Raw genomic sequence first — 19,531 nt, 5'->3', positions numbered from 1 at the left:
TACATTGTCCTCGTGTGCAGGGGGGGGGAGGAGGATGGAAGAGCCAGGGCCAGGAACTGAGCTCCCGCCCCCTCTCTGCCTCCTCTCCACCCCCTGCACTATTTGCAATGGGGAGAGGCGGCACGGGGCGGGGCTAATTCTTGGACTTTAGCCCCGCCCCCATTCCGCCTCCTCTCATTGCAAATAGTGCAGAGGGGCGGAGAGGAGGCAGAGAGGGGGCGGGAGCCTCAGTTCCTGCTTCTGGCTCTTCCATCCTCCCCCCCCCCCCTGCACCCGAGGACAACGTATATCGGCTCGGCGTGAAAACCGAGCCGATATACGTTCGTGTGAATGCAGCCTGAGAGTAGTAGAGCTGAGCAGGAACAGTTCATCACTTAGAGCGCTCTCAGAGCAGGCCATTATGTTTCCTAAATGTGAAGAAATGTACATTTTGGGGCAGTTCAATTGATCAAAACAGTCTAAAACCAAAACTGACCTTCTTGTCCATAGCCACCAATCAGAACTCAGCTTTCATTTTGTAACCTTGTCGCCATCCATAAGGTGCTGGAAACTAGTAATTAGCACCTTGTGACATACATTGCAGGGCACAAAGTTTATATAGTAATGCAGCATTGTCCTCAGGCCAGTCTCACACAGGCATTTCACAGCGTTTTAGAACGGCGCTGGTAAACGCGGTTGACAGCGTTTTTACCGCACCCCATCATTGCAATGGGTGATGTGGTGCGCTAAAAAGCGCTGCAACGCACTGAAATAGAACATACCGCTATGAAGCCCCATTGATATCAATGGAGACTCAGTACAGCGTTTCAAACACCCGCTAAAACGCTGTAACAAGCGCCTGTGTGGGAGTGGCCTTATAGCACCTATAGATAACTATCATGATAATGTATATAAACTGAGAACGCACCTACCTATACCATAAACAGCAGCCATCTATATGGTCTCCTCTCACAAGGTGGACTCTTTTCCGGCTCTCAAGCACTCCCATTTTCCTTCTCACACACCACATGACATGGCGAACTGATACATCTACATGCAGGCAATGGTTTTATTACTGTTAACCTATTAAGTGCTGCAGCTGTGCAACACACACACTGGATATGACAGGACAGGCTTTCCACAGTGCATCTACATAGGACAGACATGTATGACATTTCTGGAGGGGACCAGGGTGGTGTTCTGGGCCGACCTCTGTGTAGTGACCGGCACAGGTAACTGCAGACATGGCTCCCATGGAAATCATTGGGTTTTCAGTGGGTTCAGTCTTATGAGCATGTTTTGTGCGCGCACTTCCCACGCACAGAGAAGAATGCAGCATGCTCTATTTGTGCACCAAAGGCTCAATAGAAGTCTACGGAGGGGGGGGGGGGTGCAAATACACAAGGAGATACATGAAACACCCCGCAAAACTGCGGGGAAAAGAACACATCTGGACCTCATTAGCCTTTTAATCCACAGACAGGGCGTGCCGCGCTTGTGTGAGGTGGCCCTGTGTGCACAAAAAGTACCGTACTATGTGCTGATACAGGCGCACATCTACTTCCTCCAACCTCGTTCATGGCGCAAAAACGTGCTGTGGCCGGCTTTTTTGCGCATATACTCAAAGAGTGCCCATACAAGCTGCGGCCAGGCAGCAGTAACCGCTGCTTGCCATTATTCCCCTGTGCTTGCCCTGGTTATAGTGACGCACAGCAAATGAGCGGTACTCTGTGCCCACTTACTGCAACTCATGCCCACAGTACCCTAATGGCACCTCCGATTGATAAGTCATTAAAAAGCCATTAATTCTGATTGCCAGATTGGGGCCCTAAAATGAGGAAAATTGGCTTCTACCGCATTGGAGGTTGAGAGGGGGCTGAAGGGGCTGCCTTCCTCTGGATCCACATTGGGTGTAATAGGCTGAACTGGTTGGACATGTCTTTTTTATCCTCACATACTATGATATTATATATATATTTATATATATTATTTTTGAATTCTTTTTCCTCTGACATTATGGTAACCAACTTCTACAAGTTTGTACTAGTTCCTATCACGGACTGTACATCCCTCCTGACACCTCCTACAACACACAGGACAGCACTTCTCATACATGTTAATAACCCAGCTGACGTTCAGGGGTTTATGTGACAAATCTGTAGTGCAAATGAGTCATGACTACAATCTGCTGCTATCTCCATACTCGACACCAGAGGGCGCCCACGCACTTATGAAACTGTACACCGGTATAGGCGTGTAGGCTGCCAGCAGGTGGCGCTTGCTTGCAGCTTTTCCCTTCACCCGAATGTCGCCGTGTGTCCTGAGCTTGGCATTGAGACGCAGAGAGACAAGGTGAGGGCCGAGATGTCGTCCCGGCATTACTTATCCTGTTCTGTGCTGCAGCCTGCTGGCTCCTCGAGCTCCTCATGGCAGTCGGTGCTCGTGGGGTTACATTAAAGGGACAGTGACCCTTAACCCCTCAGTGGCCAGTACTGTTTGGGCTTTAATTGTCAGGATTTTCCTTGTCCGCCCGTGTAGCGTGAGGCGGGACGCTTTGTGTTTCTCACTGACACCATTTTTGGGACGCGCTGATTGACTTTCATGAACATTTTTAAGAGGGTCTAAGAAAGAAAAAAAAAACAATTCATCTGTAGTATTCTGCACTTATCTCCTTCCTGGAGGTACGCCCATCAATAGTTCACAACTGGACAACCCCTTTAATGAAACCTTATTGGGCGTGACTTTAATAGCGGCGAAGCTGTTATGGCGGCCATTTAGTTGTGGGTAAAAGAGGACTTATAAAACTGCCTAAAAGAAACTCCTGTTGCCCGTAGCAACCAAACATAAAAAAGTGCTCAATTTTTAAGAGCAGAGAGCTGCGCTGTGATTGGTCGCTACAACAAACAAGTCGTTTGCGTGGAGGAGCGGCACTAGAGAAGGGAAAGAATCCTCTCTGCAATATTCCATCGTTTTTCCAACCCATGGGAACAAACCCTGAGGGCTCCTTCGCACGGACGCATTCGTGCGCGGTTCTGCATCCGCACAGTATAGAACATATTAATTTCAATCGGTTCGTTTACGGTTTCTTTTTTTTGTGCACGCGGAGAAAAATGCAGCGTTATGTGCACCGCAAGGGCCCTTCTATGGGGGAGCGCGAATGTGTGCGCAAAACATTACAGAACTGTGCGAGAAGAACAACCCGTCAGTAAGTCACCAGGCTACACCGCCATTTAAATCAGGGCGTGGTTTGTGCAAAAAGTACAGGAAAATACGCCAATACATGCGCAAAAAAGCTTTAGTCGTAGTGCAAATACGTTGCGTACAATCGTGCATACGCCGTGTTACAGAGCCCTTAGCCCACCTCATCATAGGGTGGCATTAAAAGGGTGAGGATCAGCTGACAGTGCCATGTAATTCCCTCCTTCAAACACTGGTACCCCTGCGATGAGCTGTCAGTATCCCCGCAGCGCTGATGCCCGATGACTTGATTGCAGAGCTCTTTCATTGGCTGCAGCTCCTGTGACGTCCCGAAGAAGGGCTGGGAAAGCCTGTGAATATGACCTCAGAGGGGAGACTCCGAGCCGCGGCAGCGGATACAGTGGGGAGTATATGCCCATTTGTTATTCTAGTGCATGGGGAACGAGGGTTTACAGAGAACATACAGCTCAGACAACCTCTAACATCCTGGTCCGCAGATGTAGTTCAGTGCGATGTGTCTGTCTATAAATTGCACCTTCCCTTTTGTCAAAGCCGCTTCTTATACTAAAAAATGAGATCCGGTTTGTTTCATATATAAGCACATGGGCTTCCATAATTGGGTGGGGTGTTTATGTAATGTAAAATCCCCATGTGTTCCCTACATTCCTGCAAGTAGTTTATAAACTAGTTGGCTATTGACATCACTGGCAATCTCCGGCACGGTTCTCACACTGCACTGATATTAATTTCAGTGGTACTTTTGTATATACACATGTATTTGGGAATGTTCTCAGACGACTAGTCTTATGTGTCATATTGTGTGGAGTTGAAAAATTGGTAGGGCTAAGCGTTCTTTTACACTTGACGATTGTTGGGCTCTAGCTGTCCCAGTGATGGTTGATCTGGATTATGATTTCTCCAGCAGGCTTTGGGGTATTTTGCCGCTTCCGAATTATGTCGTGTGCACACATCATCGTGGAGCAAATTAGACACAAGCTATCAGCCTCATATCCAAAATGGCTCTCTGCCCAGAAACAGCCAGACAGGGCCTTTTATTGTAAAGCATAACATGGGCGGGCAACAGGTTACATCAGTAACATATAGGATTCTCATTTGTCGGATCATATAGAATCCCCCCTCCTTCCTGCCCACCTTCTCTCAAGTCCAATGTATAAGCAAGTCTTTGTCTCACAAACATGTGCTCGAACCTGAAAGTGAAAGTAGATATCTCTTTGTTGAAGAAGATCCTGTGTGGGGGATGGGGAGGACTGGGAGAACACTCAAGCAATAACATATAACACTGTGATTTAACTCTTTCCTTATGCAGCAGAGTTTCACATTAGGCTGAAGTCACAAAACACACATAATACGTCTAGTGCAAATCGATAGACATTTTATACTAATTAATTATCATGTCTATCACAATCCCCCCTTAAAATGTCTATCCTCTAACTCTCTATCTAATTTTCACAGTTCTCTGCGCATGAGCCTATAACTGGAGCGCGTTGAAGGTTCGTTTTAGAGTCTTCAAGGGGGTGTAGGACTTGTCCACTCCTTCTGGGGATGCATTCAGCAAACTCATGGTGGGAGTGGCTTTTCCAGCATCAGTTTCACAGGTCTCTCTGACACAGGGGATAACACAGCAGACTAGAACAGAAAAGATAACCATCAGTTCACATACAACAGCAATGCCCGTCTGTGCCAGGATCCTTTACCACCCGCTCATCCATGGCGAGTGCTGGTCCCAAAAGTTAGCTCTTTTTAGTTAGTGCGGTCAGCCTCTTAATGGCAACTGCGTCTTTACCTGCGGGTCACGTGTCGTCTAGGATGTAGGTACAACAAGTCTCCCCTATCATCTTACAGACACTCCCCTTTTTAGCTAAAGTCATATCTAAGGTCATTCTATTTTGAAAAAGTCATAGTCGACTGTAAGGCGTCTCTAGTATAATTTATAAACCACTGCTAATTATAATAAACATAATTAATCCAGTCAACGTTTATTTACCATAATGATCAGGAAAATGGACTTGAATCTAGTTTTAACTTGGTCTCTAATTTTTAAAACTTGTCAGGTACCCCCCTTGGCTATCCTATGATGTCAATGTACACGTGTAGATCAAAACTACCACCAGGGGTCTCTCTTCTCGCTCTAGCATAATGTTACAATACTAGTAGCGTGCACAGGTACGCACGGCGTGGGACTCCCTAATCTTCACCCACACCAATGTCCCTCCTGGAGATAGTCCTAATGGTGAACACGTCCAGGTCGCCTCACCCTTGCGTCAGGGTTTTCCCACTGCCCGTAAGTCCCTACTCCTAGGAGGGGGGGATCCCTACCTCACCTCAGAGGGAGGCCATGGATTCCCTGGGCTCATTTCCGGGCATCCATACCCTCTATCTGTACAAGTTAACACCCCACAGGGTGTGCCCTCGCCGGAACCTAAGGTCTTCTGCACTATCCCTTGGCAAATGGGAATTCCACTGACAATCCATCTTAGGAGATCGGGGCAGGCGCAGTACTAGTACATTTCTCCTTTTCTTTGGTAGCGTATGTGTTTGGCATTATCGGAACTGGCTCTTCATCTTTTTTAAACAAGGGAAATATTGGTGAGTTCCCCAAAAATCTCCCTCTACCCTGCCTAATTGCCTGGCAGGTGTAGTTTCCAGGGTAGTCAGTAATACTCTCTCCAGTGCAAAACACTTAAGTAGTTATAGAGTATTCCTTCTTCCATTTCTCACGGACAGTGTAATTAGCGGAAATGTTCGTGAAGAGACTAATAAACCACTCTTCAGCATCTACAGGGAGATTTAGGGGGACCATCCCTGAGTGTGGTCGGGCACTACCACACACGCAACAGTTAGACTTGTTGCTCCTGTTAGCATTGTACCTCATCAACTCCAACCAGAGATTCTGGTCAGAGTAGCCAGTCGCTACTGTCAAGGTGTCCACAAAAGTAGGGTCGGCTATGATCATCATGTTCGTCAAGGTCTTTATCTTACGGCGGAGGGGGTTAATTATGTGCACGGGACTAAGTGAAGGCTTCCATTCGGCTGCATCTACCATACCCCTTATTTTAAACTTCCCTAAGGGATCTGTCCTCCCGTACCGGTATGTCCCCAGACTATAAGTCTCCCCGTCCCCCGGGCTTGGATCTCCCATGGTTAATGTAAAAACCGCATTAAAACCAAGCAACATACTAAGTTCAGCCTTCCAATACCTGCTGTCCTTATTATTCTCAAGGAGGGTTATACGACTAATTAGGGATTTCCCGCTCTTATCTTTCTTATTTAAGGCACTTCGAGGTTTATAGGACCAGTCTATTCCTGTGTTACATCCCACTAATCCCCAATAACGGCAGTCTTCTCCCCAGACGTTATCAGTGGCGCAAACATATTGTATTCCCCGGGTATATGAGTCATATAACCAGCTGGACTGAGCTAAATCTGGCCTGCGGTGGGATCTTGCGCCTAGACACGGGACCACAGTACAATAGTCGAAGGAATATGCGGCTACTTGAGCATTGGACGAGTTATACCAGAAGGTAACCATACCCCCATATTCTTCCGACTAAGGATTCCAGTTGCCACCCTCCTCTCTCACTAGCCTTAACCAGAGTAACGTCTTTGGCACAACTAAGACTGGTCTCCCGGATCTGAAGCTTTCTTACAGTATGAAGCATGGATCCATGTAAGTCTTTCGGCTAGTTTCACAGCTGTGGCAGTAGTCAGAAGCACCTGGTAGGGGCCATCAAATCGGGGCTCAAGAGGGTGCTTCCTGAGGAACTTCTTGACGCACACCCAATCCCCAGGCTGCAAGATATGTGTCCCAGTGTCTGCCTCTGAGTCTGGAAGAGAACACCTGTGCATAGGCTTTGGTTAGTTCTTTAACAACGGAAATCACATACTCAGTCAACACATCAGATTGTAATTGTAACCACTGAGGATAGTAAAGACCTAGCCTTGGGGCTAGCCCAAACAATCTCGTAGGGAGATAATGTATAATCCCCCCTGGGTTCATATCTAACACTGTATAAGGCTATTGGATGACAGTCTTTCCAAAGTGGCGTCATTTTTAAGTATCTTACTTTTAGCGTGCCACTAAGTCTCTCCACCTTGCCACTACTCTAAAGGTGGTACAGTATGTAAAAGGCCTGGGATACACCCAGAGCAGACATGACATGTTACATTCACCTGCGAAGTTTATACCTCTGTCTGACTCTGAATCACCTCTGGTACCCCATATTCACAGTTTACCTCGTTCATGAGCTTCTTTGCGGTTACCTACTTGTTTGCCTTGGTAACAGGGTCAGCCTCCAACCTGCAAAGACATCAACAACAACAAGCACGTATTCATACTTCCCAACAAGTGGGAGCTGAACGTAGTCAATTTGCAATCCCTGAAATGGGTAGAGTGGTCCCGGCAAGTGTGATGTGGCAAATTTACTTCTGCCCTGACTCACCTATGGCATAGATCATGCTAAACTGGACAAATGATGCAGCAGCTACAGAGAACCTAGAAGTCGCCCATCCTCTTTCAAGCGTCGTCGTTATTGCTGGTTTACTAGGTGGGTCTTTCCGTCCATCAGCTGGGCCATCATGGGATACAGGAACTGTGGTGGGCAAGTGCTGTTGACCGTTCACCACACGCTGTCCTGTTTCTGCTGCTCCCATATTAGTCCATTTATTCTTTTCTTCCTTGCTGGCTTGTAACTGTAAAAGTCTTTAGCATATCAAAGTCCAAATTTTTGTCAATGTCCAAAGTTTTTACCACTGACTCATGCCGTCAGTATCTTTTCTTCTTTCTTCCACGGCTTGAGGGCCGCTGCCTTTGCTGCGCTGTCAGCGAGGGTGTCGTCTCTCGCCTCTCCAGTGTAGGAATCGGTGCGAACTCTCAACTTTGTCAGGTAGAAGTAGGGCCTCCATGCGACTCTGTACCGCTGCACCATTCTCAATTGGTTGTCCTGCTAAGGTAAAAAAACTGTCTGGCCTTCCATATTGGGCCGTAATCATGAGCTATTCCAAATGCATACCAGGAGTCAGTGTAAAGGGTTGCCATCTTACCTCTCGCCACTCTACTCGCCTCAGTGAGGGCCTTCAATTCCGCTTCTTGTACTGTGACATGCGGAGGCAGAGCTTCTGCTTCTAGGACATCTTGTTGTGTGACCACTGCATATCCGATGTGGAGTCATCAGTCCTCACCCTGGTACCATCTGCAAAAAGCTCAACATATGCATTATCAACAGAGGTTCTGATAACTGTTTGCATATCTGCAGTTTCTTACCGAATTAGTACTAAATAATCGTGCTGATGTTCTATTTCACATGGCTCGGAATCTTGTAGCACAAAATCATTTATTTATTTATTTTTTTCAAACCCAATAGCTGATCTACAACACCTAGATCATCTATGACCCATATCACCTATGCCTCCCCCCTTTTGAACAGGAATACTCAATGGAAAAAGAGTCATTGCGTTCAAACTAGTAAACCAAGAGGCACAAAAACAAGCACTTTGTAGGTCAAGGTGACATTGTATGCAGCGAAGTCTGAGCGAAAATCTCCTTACAAAAAAAAAGTTGTTTTTTTGTTTTTTTTTCCTTTCAGGTCGCAGTTAGTATTTTTTTAACACAAGGGGGCGCCACACGATTCAAATTTTACGTCACCCAGTGTAATAGTATTTCAGGGTATGGCCAGCGTTTAGCTTTTACTCTCCTGTCGGAATATAATTATAGCTTCAGTGTAGACTGACACTAGAATATACAAAAGACTTAAAGAAAAACTAAAGAATACGGATGAATTAACATCCTACTCTAGGCAATTCAGTCCCTCTTTCTTCACATAAAAAGTAAAATTACTTCACCAAATTGCATGAAAAAGTTTGCTGGGTGACTATAGGGAAATTATTCCATCTGTAGGAGCCTTCCATAACATCATCTGTCTGAGTATCCATTGGAGAAGCGGGCAGTGGAAAACAGAGCCCCTGGGAACATGAGAGAGCGTCCCCTGTCATGTATTCCTGGTCTCTGCCCCCCATGCATCAACTCCAATCTTCCATGCACTATAAACCAGCTTAGTCATCTACTATGTCCCAAGCTGCATCTTCACAAAGGTTTGTTTCCCTGAACTTATCACACATCCAAGGTGGCCACATCTTGGAGCGTAACAAAGGCCGGTCAAACAAAACCTTACTTCAGACAATCATGATGTTAGCACTGGATACAGTGGCATTGGGGAATATAGGCCTCCCAAATGCAGCAAAATGGCCCCCAGAGGCAGAAGGGGGCGGGGCTACAGATCTCCCAGGTGAGGCAAAATGGCTGCCGGAGGAATGGGCGAGGCCAGGGGCAGCAGCACTTCCAGGTGAGGCAAAATGGCCACTGGAGGAGGAAGGGGCGGGGCCAGGTCCTGTCCCGGATGGGGAGGGACCGGAAGTAACATCACACACCCTGAAAGTGAGCACATGGGGGGGGAAGTAACTTCAGGGTGGGGGCAGGCCTCACTACATTTACTGCAGAGTCACACTATGTTGGGTTGTAAACATTGCAAGCGCGGCCGCCATTACAGGGAGGGGCTGTAGTGAACACAAAGACATTACATTGTTCATTAGCAATACACATACCCCACTACATGCTTTCCCCTCTTCAATCTCTTAACTACGTTATACCTCCTCCTAGCAATCTAAAAACACCTTTCTTTCTGCTAGGCTTCCTGCTCATCTTCTGAAAACTTTCTACAACTTATCCTACCTGTCCATGACCTGATATTTCTTTCTGCAACTTTTCCTGGTCCTTTCCCATTGTTCAGTAAACTCTGCTGCCTTCCCTTCAGCAACCAAATCACAAGCTCTATGACCTTTGTCCTTGCTCACTTTGCTCCCCATTCTCTAAACAACCTGCATCTATGCCTAACCTTCTCATTCTATCTTCAAATCCTTCCAATATAACCCACTCAGATTACAATGCACATTAATTCTACAAAACAAAGACAAAGGCAACAGAAAGGGTTAATTGGAAAAAGCTTTCAGTTCACTCTTATCAGCAGCCCTCCCCCCAACAATAAACACTGCACATTCTTTCTATAGTACCAGACAGACAGGATTACTGGAGAATACCCACAATGGCTCAGGGTATATATATATCTCATCTACCTTTTTTAACAACCCACCGTCTAGTAATCCCCAAGAGCACTTCTTGTACACGTTCTAGACAGGACATTTTAGCTATACACAGAGACTGACGATTATTTTCAATGACCAAGAGTTTTCTGGAAGCTTCAGCCGTCACACCACGGCCATATTCCCATGTATATATATACCTTTCCACATATGAGAACATAACACGCTCAATCATAAAGGTAAATATACGTATCATAAATCTTCCTAACCTCACACTAGTTTTACCTAGGAGTACGTGCCACTGGCGTGTTCCCTCAGACTTAAACAGCCGAGTCCGCCCTTCTGACACATTAACCCTCACAGAATTTATCTCTTGGTCTTGCATACACAATTTTTAACCGTCTCAGACATAGCAGACACAGCGTACAAAATACCCCTAGACAGGTAACATGGTGATTTTTCCAAGTGGACAGAACTAGAGTTATTACCTGTCTTTCAGTGAAGGTCCAGTCTGGATCAGGAACAGGCAGAAAAGCAGTCAGAACCCAGCTCACATCGGTAGATTTACATAAAGCAATCTTACCGTGTTCTGTAGATTTTCGGGCCCCTGAGTTCTGCGTGCCATCTGCCGATCTCTGTACGTTCCAGGCTGTGACCTCACAGATCCACTCGCCCACCCAGGGACGCCACTGATCTGGATTATGATTTCTCCAGCAGGCTTTGGGGTATTTTGCCGCTTCCGAATTATGTCGTGTGCACACATCATCGTGGAGCAAATTAGACACAAGCTATCAGCCTCATATCCAAAATGGCTCTCTGCCCAGAAACAGCCAGACAGGGCCTTTTATTGTAAAGCATAACATGGGCGGGCAACAGGTTACATCAGTAACATATAGGATTCTCATTTGTCGGATCATATAGAATCCCCCCTCCTTCCTGCCCACCTTCTCTCAAGTCCAATGTATAAGCAAGTCTTTGTCTCACTCAGTGAATGGAGGTGGAGCGGGCAGGAGATCGTTCTAGCCGCCCGCCTCCATTCACAGTAAACAGGCAGTCATTCACAGATGAATGACTGCCTGTTTACTCAGGTTGATCATCGTTTGATTTTTATGCCTGCAGAAATTGAACAATCAGCGATAATTGGACGAATTATCATTCCTTGTTCAGTTGCTGGCAGTCTTTACACCGAACGATTGTCATTCAGATTCCTGCGATCCGGCGAGAAATGGAGCCATAATCGTTCCATCTAAAAGGGCCATGAGACAGCGCAGGAATGCTTTGCTGGAGACCCGCCGTTGCATGAAATAGTGAGGAAGGATGTAAATGATTATTATTATTAAACTGTATACATCTACATCTCTGCTCTTGGATCGGAGGAAATAACATTGATGAATCGACTTTTCAAACAATTTATTAAGAGGGTTTTGCTTAGGAAGCTATTGCAGACCCATCCTTACACCACCTCTATGTTTGTATACTGTTATAATGAGGATCTAATATGTATCGGTCCACTTATGTACGAAAAGCCATCAAAACCTTCAAAACGTATTCATGCTAAATATATCTATAATGCTCTTTGTGTTCAGGACATGATTGAAAACTACGTCCACTGGAATGAAGATATTGGAGAGTGGCAGCTGGTAAGCAGACTCCTTAGTTTACAGTAATGTGTCTTCTGATCCTCCAAGAACATCTAACATGTATATTTGTATCTTTGTAAGAAATGCGTTGCATACACTGGAAACAATATGAGGAAGCAGACTGCGGTACCGGACAAGAAAGAAAAAGACGTAAGATGCATCCTACCATAGTAGAGTAACGTGTCCTATGTATTTTATGACATGGCGTGTTCCCTGTGCGGAGGAGTCTCGGGGTATACAATGATGTGACCTGCGTCTTCTGCATGTATGTGTATACAGATCGCTGAGAACAGTGTTCCAGTGGTACCAGTGATGTGTAAATGGGAAGGGAACACACCATACGTTCCATGCTAACCTGTGTCCTGTAGTAAGAAGTAAATAGAATGAACTTAAACAATAAGCGTTTTGCAGGGGCGTCAGGTCCTCAGATATTTATCAGCTCTTATAAGCCCCATAAGCTAAAGTTATGGGCTCATAGGATCTTGGGCGCTGAGTCTGAAGGTGCCACTCACATACTTATCTATCTTGCTGTACCCCCTCTGTCCATCCGCAAAGCCGTCACAGAATACTTCCACGTGTACCCATAATGCACACATAAATAGTCTGCGGGATACAATGAACAGAGGACCTACGGTGGACAGTGGGAGAATGATAAGTAAGATGACAGTGACACTCCTGGTCTCAGCGTCCCAATTCCTGCCAGTCCATAACTTAATAGTTTATTTAACCCTAGCCACTAATTTTTGATTGTTTTACCCCAGCTCTTATCTGCTTTTGTGCGTTCATTAAACATTTCGGCACCTTGCTGATTATCGCCCATGTATAGAGGCTGAATCTAAAGTTGAGGGAGATACATATACACTATGACAGAAAATCACACCTAAATCAAAAATGTAACTATGGCTAGGTGAACACGAGCTATGAATGGGAGTTGTGACCGAGAGGTTTGTGCACAACTCGCATCGGACAGCACACGGGCACTAGTCCACATGCTGTCCGATTTACATGGATGCAGCACATTGGCACGCATTGGCATGTCCTATTTCTCATCCATGAAACGGACAGGAATAGGATGCGGGACAAGTTTTTCACACGGACCATTGTTCTGTGTGAAAAAACATTAATTGACATGTCTTATAATCTATAATAGTCTTATAAGGTATAATAAGGCCGCGCACAGTACATGGGCAGCACACAGCCCCAAATACACTATACACGGGGGGTCTTTATCGTATATGGGTTAAAATACTAATGCCTGCAACAACAAAATGAATCTTATTAAATAAAATGAAGTTAAATCCATGAGCAATTCATCATAAAATAGTTAAATAAAACATTATTTCTAGAAGTGCCACTTATTCCAGGACACTAGACATTTAGGTATAGTGGTGCCTTGGGTTAACAGTTTAATTTGTTCCGTGGCGAAGCTCTTAACTCAAAACACTCGTATGTCAAAACTAGTTTCCCCATTGAAATGAATGGAAACTGCATTAATCCATTCTGCCATTCCTTTAAATGGGGTTGCCGGTGGCCCCATTGAATGTAATGGGCTGCCGACAATCCCGCAGTGATTTTCGGAGAAGGGCTTTAAATAGTAGTAACATGTGTAAAAAATGAAAAATATATTTCCTCGCCTCTCCGCCACTGCCGGGGCTCAGCCGCATGTAGCCACGTCTTCTCCCTGCACTGTTCTGAAGTTCTTTTATCAGAAGTTCTATCACAGGCTTCGCTCAGCCATTTAATGGATGACAGCTGAGTGCTGCTTGTGATTGGTCACAGCGCTCAGCCAATCACAGGCAGCGCTCGGCCATTCATTGAATTCCGACAGCGGCAGAGAGGTGAGTACATATATATTTTTTATTTTTTACTACAGCTAAGTGTGCTTTTCAGGAAAGGGTTTATATTAAAATCACTGCCGGGGTGCCGGCATCCTATTGCTGTCAATAGGGCTGCCAGCAGCCGCAGCCCCATTGAAATCAATGGGAGAGCTTTGCGATCCTCTGTCACAGCTGTGTCAGGGAATTCCTTACTCCCCGCAGGGAGTGCCCTTGTCACTGAGCACTGTGACAGTGTTCAGTGATGAGGGAACTTCCTGCGTGGAATGCGAAGCAGACTCGTAACCCAAGTTTTTGCTCTTAAATCAGAGCAAAAATTCGGGAGAGAGCCTGCTCGCAAGTCAAGAAGCTCGCAAGCTGAGGCACTCGCAACCCAAGGTACCACTGTACAATGAAAAAGGTTTGGTACCGTGTTACCCAGTAAAGCAAAATGTGATTGTTCTCTGTAAGAGAAACCAAGTAATCTTGTAGACATAAAAAGGTATCACATCTACACGATCACTTGGTTTCTCTTGCTGGGAACATTTCAATAGACATTTAAAAACATTTTCAGTACATAACAATAAATACAAGAATACACATGAGTACATCAGTGCGCTGTTACTGGGGGCTTACAATCTACAAGGGAACGTGACAGTGGGTGAGCGTAGAAGCTGCTCTATGGTAGTGTAGGGGCAGCAGGCTCTAGACAAAACAGGAGAAATAAAACCGTGCCAGCGGTGTATTATGGGGCTCATGATCAGGAGATAAAACCGTCATTAGGTGAAGGATCCACGGTATGACCGAAGTCTTCCAGCACACAGCACGTCTATGTACAGCTCTGAACTGGTTTTCATTATGGCTGTCTTACCAAACTGGAACCAGTATATTTCCATCTCTTACACTATGATGTTGGGCAGAAATACATTGTTTTAATTCCTTTTTAACTTACCATTAGTTCAGCCAATAAACATTGTGGCAGATTATCTACTTTATTTGTTTTGCGGCCAGGACATACACAAACCTGAGTTTTGAAATAAAAACAAATAGTATTCTGTCTCCATGCCTATACATTTTCTGAAGGCAGACACTTTCCTATAGAAACTCCACAATCATGTAAAGGAAACCTAAGAAAGGATGATGCATTCCCGTAGAGCAAAGAAAGAAAACAAAATACCAAACTTCTGAAAACTGTTTATTGTTGACCAGTTGCTAGTGGATTAATTGTGTCTGTCTGTGTATATCTTACATAGACCTCCTCCTTAGAGGTGACTGAAGTTAGTTTGCTTAATGTTCCCTCAGCCTTTTGAAGTGGATTTGTCCCATGTATATTTGGCTTATACCGAGGAGAGCCTTCGTCAGTCCTTAATGAAGCTAGAAAGGCCTAGAACATCAAAAGGAAAAACAAGACCCAAAACAGGTCGGAGGTATGTGTTCGCTTCCTTATCATGCTTAAGGCACAGAGCCGATGATATTAGATCGGTTCGTTTAAACCAGGAGATTTCAATCTTTTTTTTTTATCTCCCTGAAGCCTCATAGCTGGAACATGGTGATAATGCCTGGGCCTCACTAATGGCCACAGACTATGCGAAAATGGAAATTTGTCTTTGGTCGCCTGTATGACTTTTAAAATAAGCACAGGAGGAATAAATATTACTAAATTGGAGATTTTTTTCAGCAAGACAAAGACCTGTTTAGCATATGATCATTTCTGTCAAAACTGACTACATAGCTGCACCTTGCCAACAGTCGGTGGTCCCCAGTGACGCCTGCCCCCCAGTTTCAGAAGCACTGATTTATACCATTGGTTTCGATCCCAGTTATCCAAGTACAGAGGAGACACAGGGATATTAATATACAGTAGATCACACCTGATGACAGATTTATCCAAGCAGAGCACTCCAATCTCCCATCGAGGCATGTGATATCTTGATTACTGAGATTATAATGAGTTTTACAGTAGTGCGTCCTTATCCTATACCACAGTGCTATACTGCAGTGGCAGTGCCCATGTACCCTTATTCCATCTGACAGGTCCACCTTAAATGTGTTGCGGCAGAATTGACTTAATCATCTATCCAACAGACCGCAAGAACAGGGGTCTTGTGTCCCCCTGTCCTCCTCACTGTACACTCTGTAGTGAGGGGGAGTTTGAATATAGCAACATTCAAGCATACGCACTGCCGCTCCATTCACCTTTATGGAACTACCGGAGATGGTCAAGTACAAGTGCATGGATATCTCCAGCAGTCCTCCTTTATACAAGCGTAGTCACAGACCAAAACATGCCTATTCAGGGCATAGTTCAGCCCTCCATATGAGTGTATTTGCACACAGAAGCACTGTGTGTTCATACGGTCAAAAAATGCAAGAAGGGACCAATGATTTTTTGGTGTGACTATGCAGTGAATACATATGTGCCATGCGCATTCACTGCGTATTTGTGCAGTCCCACTCACTTCTATGGCCTATTATGGTCCATAATACTGACCAAAATGGGCCACGCTGTGGTTTTCCATATGACCGAAATTTGTGTGAAAAATGCAATTGAATCGATTAAAGTCAGTGGGTTCTAGTCACTCCATATTACGTGTGTAAAGAATAAGTGCATAACAGTACATATTTACATCCGTAAAGATGAGCTCTTGGTCTGGCTGTTACCGATTGGTAAGTGCTGTATTATCTATTCTGCGGTGATCTGATTTCCTGCCGCTATGAGCCCCAAACCAGAGGCTACACCATTGAGTGCTCCTAAAATGATACTAGAGCATAATGACAAGTACATCACATGATGTAATATCAATCTAATTATATTGCTTGTATCAGATTTCAGCGGTATTAATTGCAGTATCTCCCCATTCCTTCCCTGTAGGAAGCGTTCAGCAAAGCCAGAAGCAGTGATTGACTCGCTGCTACAGTAGCTGCACTGGACTGCGAGGGGCGCCGTGCGCCGGCAGAACGGCGGTCTGAGATGGTTGTTGACCTCCGTGTGATGTAAACTGCAGGAGGCGGATTATAATAGATACCGTGTGTAGGCTTTGTATGATTATCCCTGTAAACCTGCGTCTCCTCATATTGTGACAGGCCTCGTTATCATAGATTCATGGCATTATAAGTTTCATTTGCTGACATTTCATTAAAGGGGTATTCCCAGCTTAAATCCACAGTATATGCCATAAATGTCTGATTAATGGGCTCCCACCTCTGGGAATTGATCCTTTCAGACTTTTATGGCATATTTACACATGGGATTAAGCCTTTAACATTTCATCCTGGGTAATGGGCACAATGTAAGACACTCCCTTATACTTCCAGGACATATAGCATTCTGCAGAGTTAGAATGTTCTAGATTTGGCCTTGAGTTATCTGTGGAAGCGTACATGTATGGACAGGATACGCCAAGACCGGTCTACCCCTATGTTTATTTCATTTCAGTTTTGTTTGCGATATTCAAAATGGACATGGGCAAGATATGCTGAGGTTTGTAGTCCCACTGCATCTAGAAAACACATGAAATACACATTCACTTTGCCTCAATCCTTACAAGTTTACAGGAAGTTTTTGTGCCTGCAGTAAGTCTGGTTTCCTCGCTGAGCGTCTCCTGAAGAGGAATATTATAAATGGAGCTAATTCTTAATGAGGGATCATTATCTTCTTCCAGCGGTAGGGAGACTGTGGTTACATGTAAACCGACAGGGCAAGTGAGTGACAATCATTAATCTGAGTCGCTTAGTATGTAGCTCATCTGAAAACTGAGAAACTGTTGGCCTGTTTAAACAGGCAGTCATTCATTTATTCTGAATGCCGGTAGGTGGCCGAAAGAGATCTTCGGCGCTCTCTGCCTCCATTCTGTGAGCGGTCATCGCTGCTGTGTAAAAACGCAGAATAGAAAATCATTGGGGCAGCGGGCGAGTGCTTAAGCAGCCAACAGCTGCCCCGTGATAAAATACCCTAACAATAAAAAACAACACATATATAGAGAACACAGGATTCACTATTCACAATAGGTATCTGTGTTTGAGGTTCTGTCTAAGAATTCCATTAAAATCCAGGACTAAAGAGCATTGCATGCAGCACTATTGTGTCCTGAAATGTAGAGGAGGACATAACCGAATCCGGACAGACCACATGATTGTCAGTGGGGTCCAGTATGAATCACATACAGCACTTCTGTTTTACCATTGCTCAGATTTGAGGACAGAGCTAAACAACAGAATCAAAACCATACAAGTGTGAATTAACCCATAATCACAGCTCACCTCTTCCCTCTCCCTGCACATGTCACAGAGAATGCCTAGAGCAGCCTCCCATAAATGTCAATGGGTTAAGACTTGTCCATTGTGGCTATTGCCTGTGAGGCTGCTGTAAAGCATCTCTAAATGCTGCTAACTGATGATGGCCGATTATGTACAGACAATAGAATGAAAAAGTCACACCAGAAGTAAAAACTTTGGAAAATATTTCACTGTGATTTTAATTATGTCTACATTCCCTACAAGGTGCTGGATCTTCCATTTAACAGTTCTCCTCTTCTGAGAAATAAGCTTAAAAGAACTTAATGCAAAATATTCTTACAGGTTTGCGTTTAGCTAGCCCAGCATGTTACTCCTTGCAGTGATGCACCGCATGGTAGCACGACCCTAAAAAGTGGTAAGTTGTTCTATCATTCAGAGAGACCTCTTACCGTGGTAATGTCATCCTATGTACAGCCACAATGTGCCCACGTCCCAGTCTATAGGGTATCACTCATACTATGGTATTCACAGAGCTTCATTATCTTGTACGTCATATTTATTTACAGAGGATCTGTCATGTTGTGAAGTCAGCGGAAGTGTCTGTACCGCTCCGCTGCCGCCGCTGTCCGCTGACTCTGTTGCCGTTTTTCTTTTATACTTACCCCCATTCAGCCATACGGGCTCTTCTTCGTTCCGTCTCCCAGCACTATGATAATCACTGCTGCAAGGATGTAACGTGCCCACAGGATACATTACACTCCAACACAACATCGAAAGGGTAGAAACCCTAAATGGTCACATCAGATTGGAGCATTGCTTCATGAAAACTCTAAAAATCAAAGGGGTTCAAAGCCCTCCCCCTGTTGATATGGAAACGTCCATATGTCCTTGTTACTACAGAAGTTCTTTACCTAAAGACAGAGAGTGGAGTGCAGAGAAGCTGGAAGGGAGACCTCTAGTGGCAGCCACTTCAAAAGTGACTTACAGTGCTAAAGCAACCCCCCGCCCAACAGCGCACCCGAGTACTTTTTACCCGAGTAGTGAAGTACTCGAAAATCGCGGTGCTCGATTGCGAAATCGCCCTTACCGAGTACGTTCGCTCATCTCTAATTCCGTCCAAACAATCTAGCTCTTCTTGAAAATTCCTGGAGCAATCCTTGTTGAAACCCTTTTAATCAGAAACTGGGAGCACATCTCTTCCAAGCATTAGTCAATAACTCGATCATTTACGATACGTCTCACCCGAAGCAACTGACTCCAAGGAAGCGAGTCCAAAATAGTCCAGGGGAGACAACTCTGATATATCAACAGATCATTCCTGTCAGTAGATTTAACAAACAGATCTGTATTTAAGCCATCACCTTGTCTAGTGCAGGGGTCCCCAACTCCAGTCCTCAGGGACCACCAACAGGTCATGTTTTCAGGATATCGTATGGTAAGAACACCTGTGACCATGTCTGAGGCACTGACAATAATTACATCACCTGAGGAACACTGAGGAAACCCTGAAAACATGACCTGTTGGCAGTCCCTGAGGACTGGAGTTGGGGA

At 45.0% G+C, this 19,531-nt stretch overlaps 1 protein-coding gene across 1 annotated transcript; it reads left to right on the top strand.

The window, feature by feature from the left end:
* Positions 1–2,295: 2,295 nt before the first annotated feature.
* On the top strand, positions 2,296–17,792 carry LOC136610575 (kinesin-like protein KIF3A). The gene is made up of 5 exons (XM_066589804.1): positions 2,296–2,331; positions 11,877–11,930; positions 12,012–12,080; positions 15,047–15,171; positions 16,617–17,792. Exons 2-5 carry the CDS (start codon positions 11,880–11,882, stop codon positions 16,663–16,665), a joined length of 294 nt encoding a protein of 97 aa, XP_066445901.1. The 5' UTR covers positions 2,296–2,331; positions 11,877–11,879; the 3' UTR covers positions 16,666–17,792.
* The last annotated feature ends 1,739 nt before the right edge of the window (positions 17,793–19,531 follow it).

The sequence above is a fragment of the Eleutherodactylus coqui genome, chromosome 2, assembly GCF_035609145.1.
Source record: "Eleutherodactylus coqui strain aEleCoq1 chromosome 2, aEleCoq1.hap1, whole genome shotgun sequence".
Lineage (NCBI taxonomy): Eukaryota > Metazoa > Chordata > Amphibia > Anura > Eleutherodactylidae > Eleutherodactylus > Eleutherodactylus coqui.
Note: the sequence above shows the minus strand (reverse complement) of the source record. Positions and strands in the feature narration are given on the sequence as shown.

Coding starts and splice junctions, on each gene's coding strand:
- LOC136610575 (XM_066589804.1), top strand. CDS start 11,880: ATGATTGAAAACTACGTCCACTGGAATGAAGATATTGGAGAGTGGCAG. Junction 11,931..12,011: donor ATATTGGAGAGTGGCAGCTG/GTAAGCAGACTC, acceptor TATCTTTGTAAG/AAATGCGTTGCATACACTGG. Junction 15,172..16,616: donor AGACCCAAAACAGGTCGGAG/GTATGTGTTCGC, acceptor CCTTCCCTGTAG/GAAGCGTTCAGCAAAGCCAG.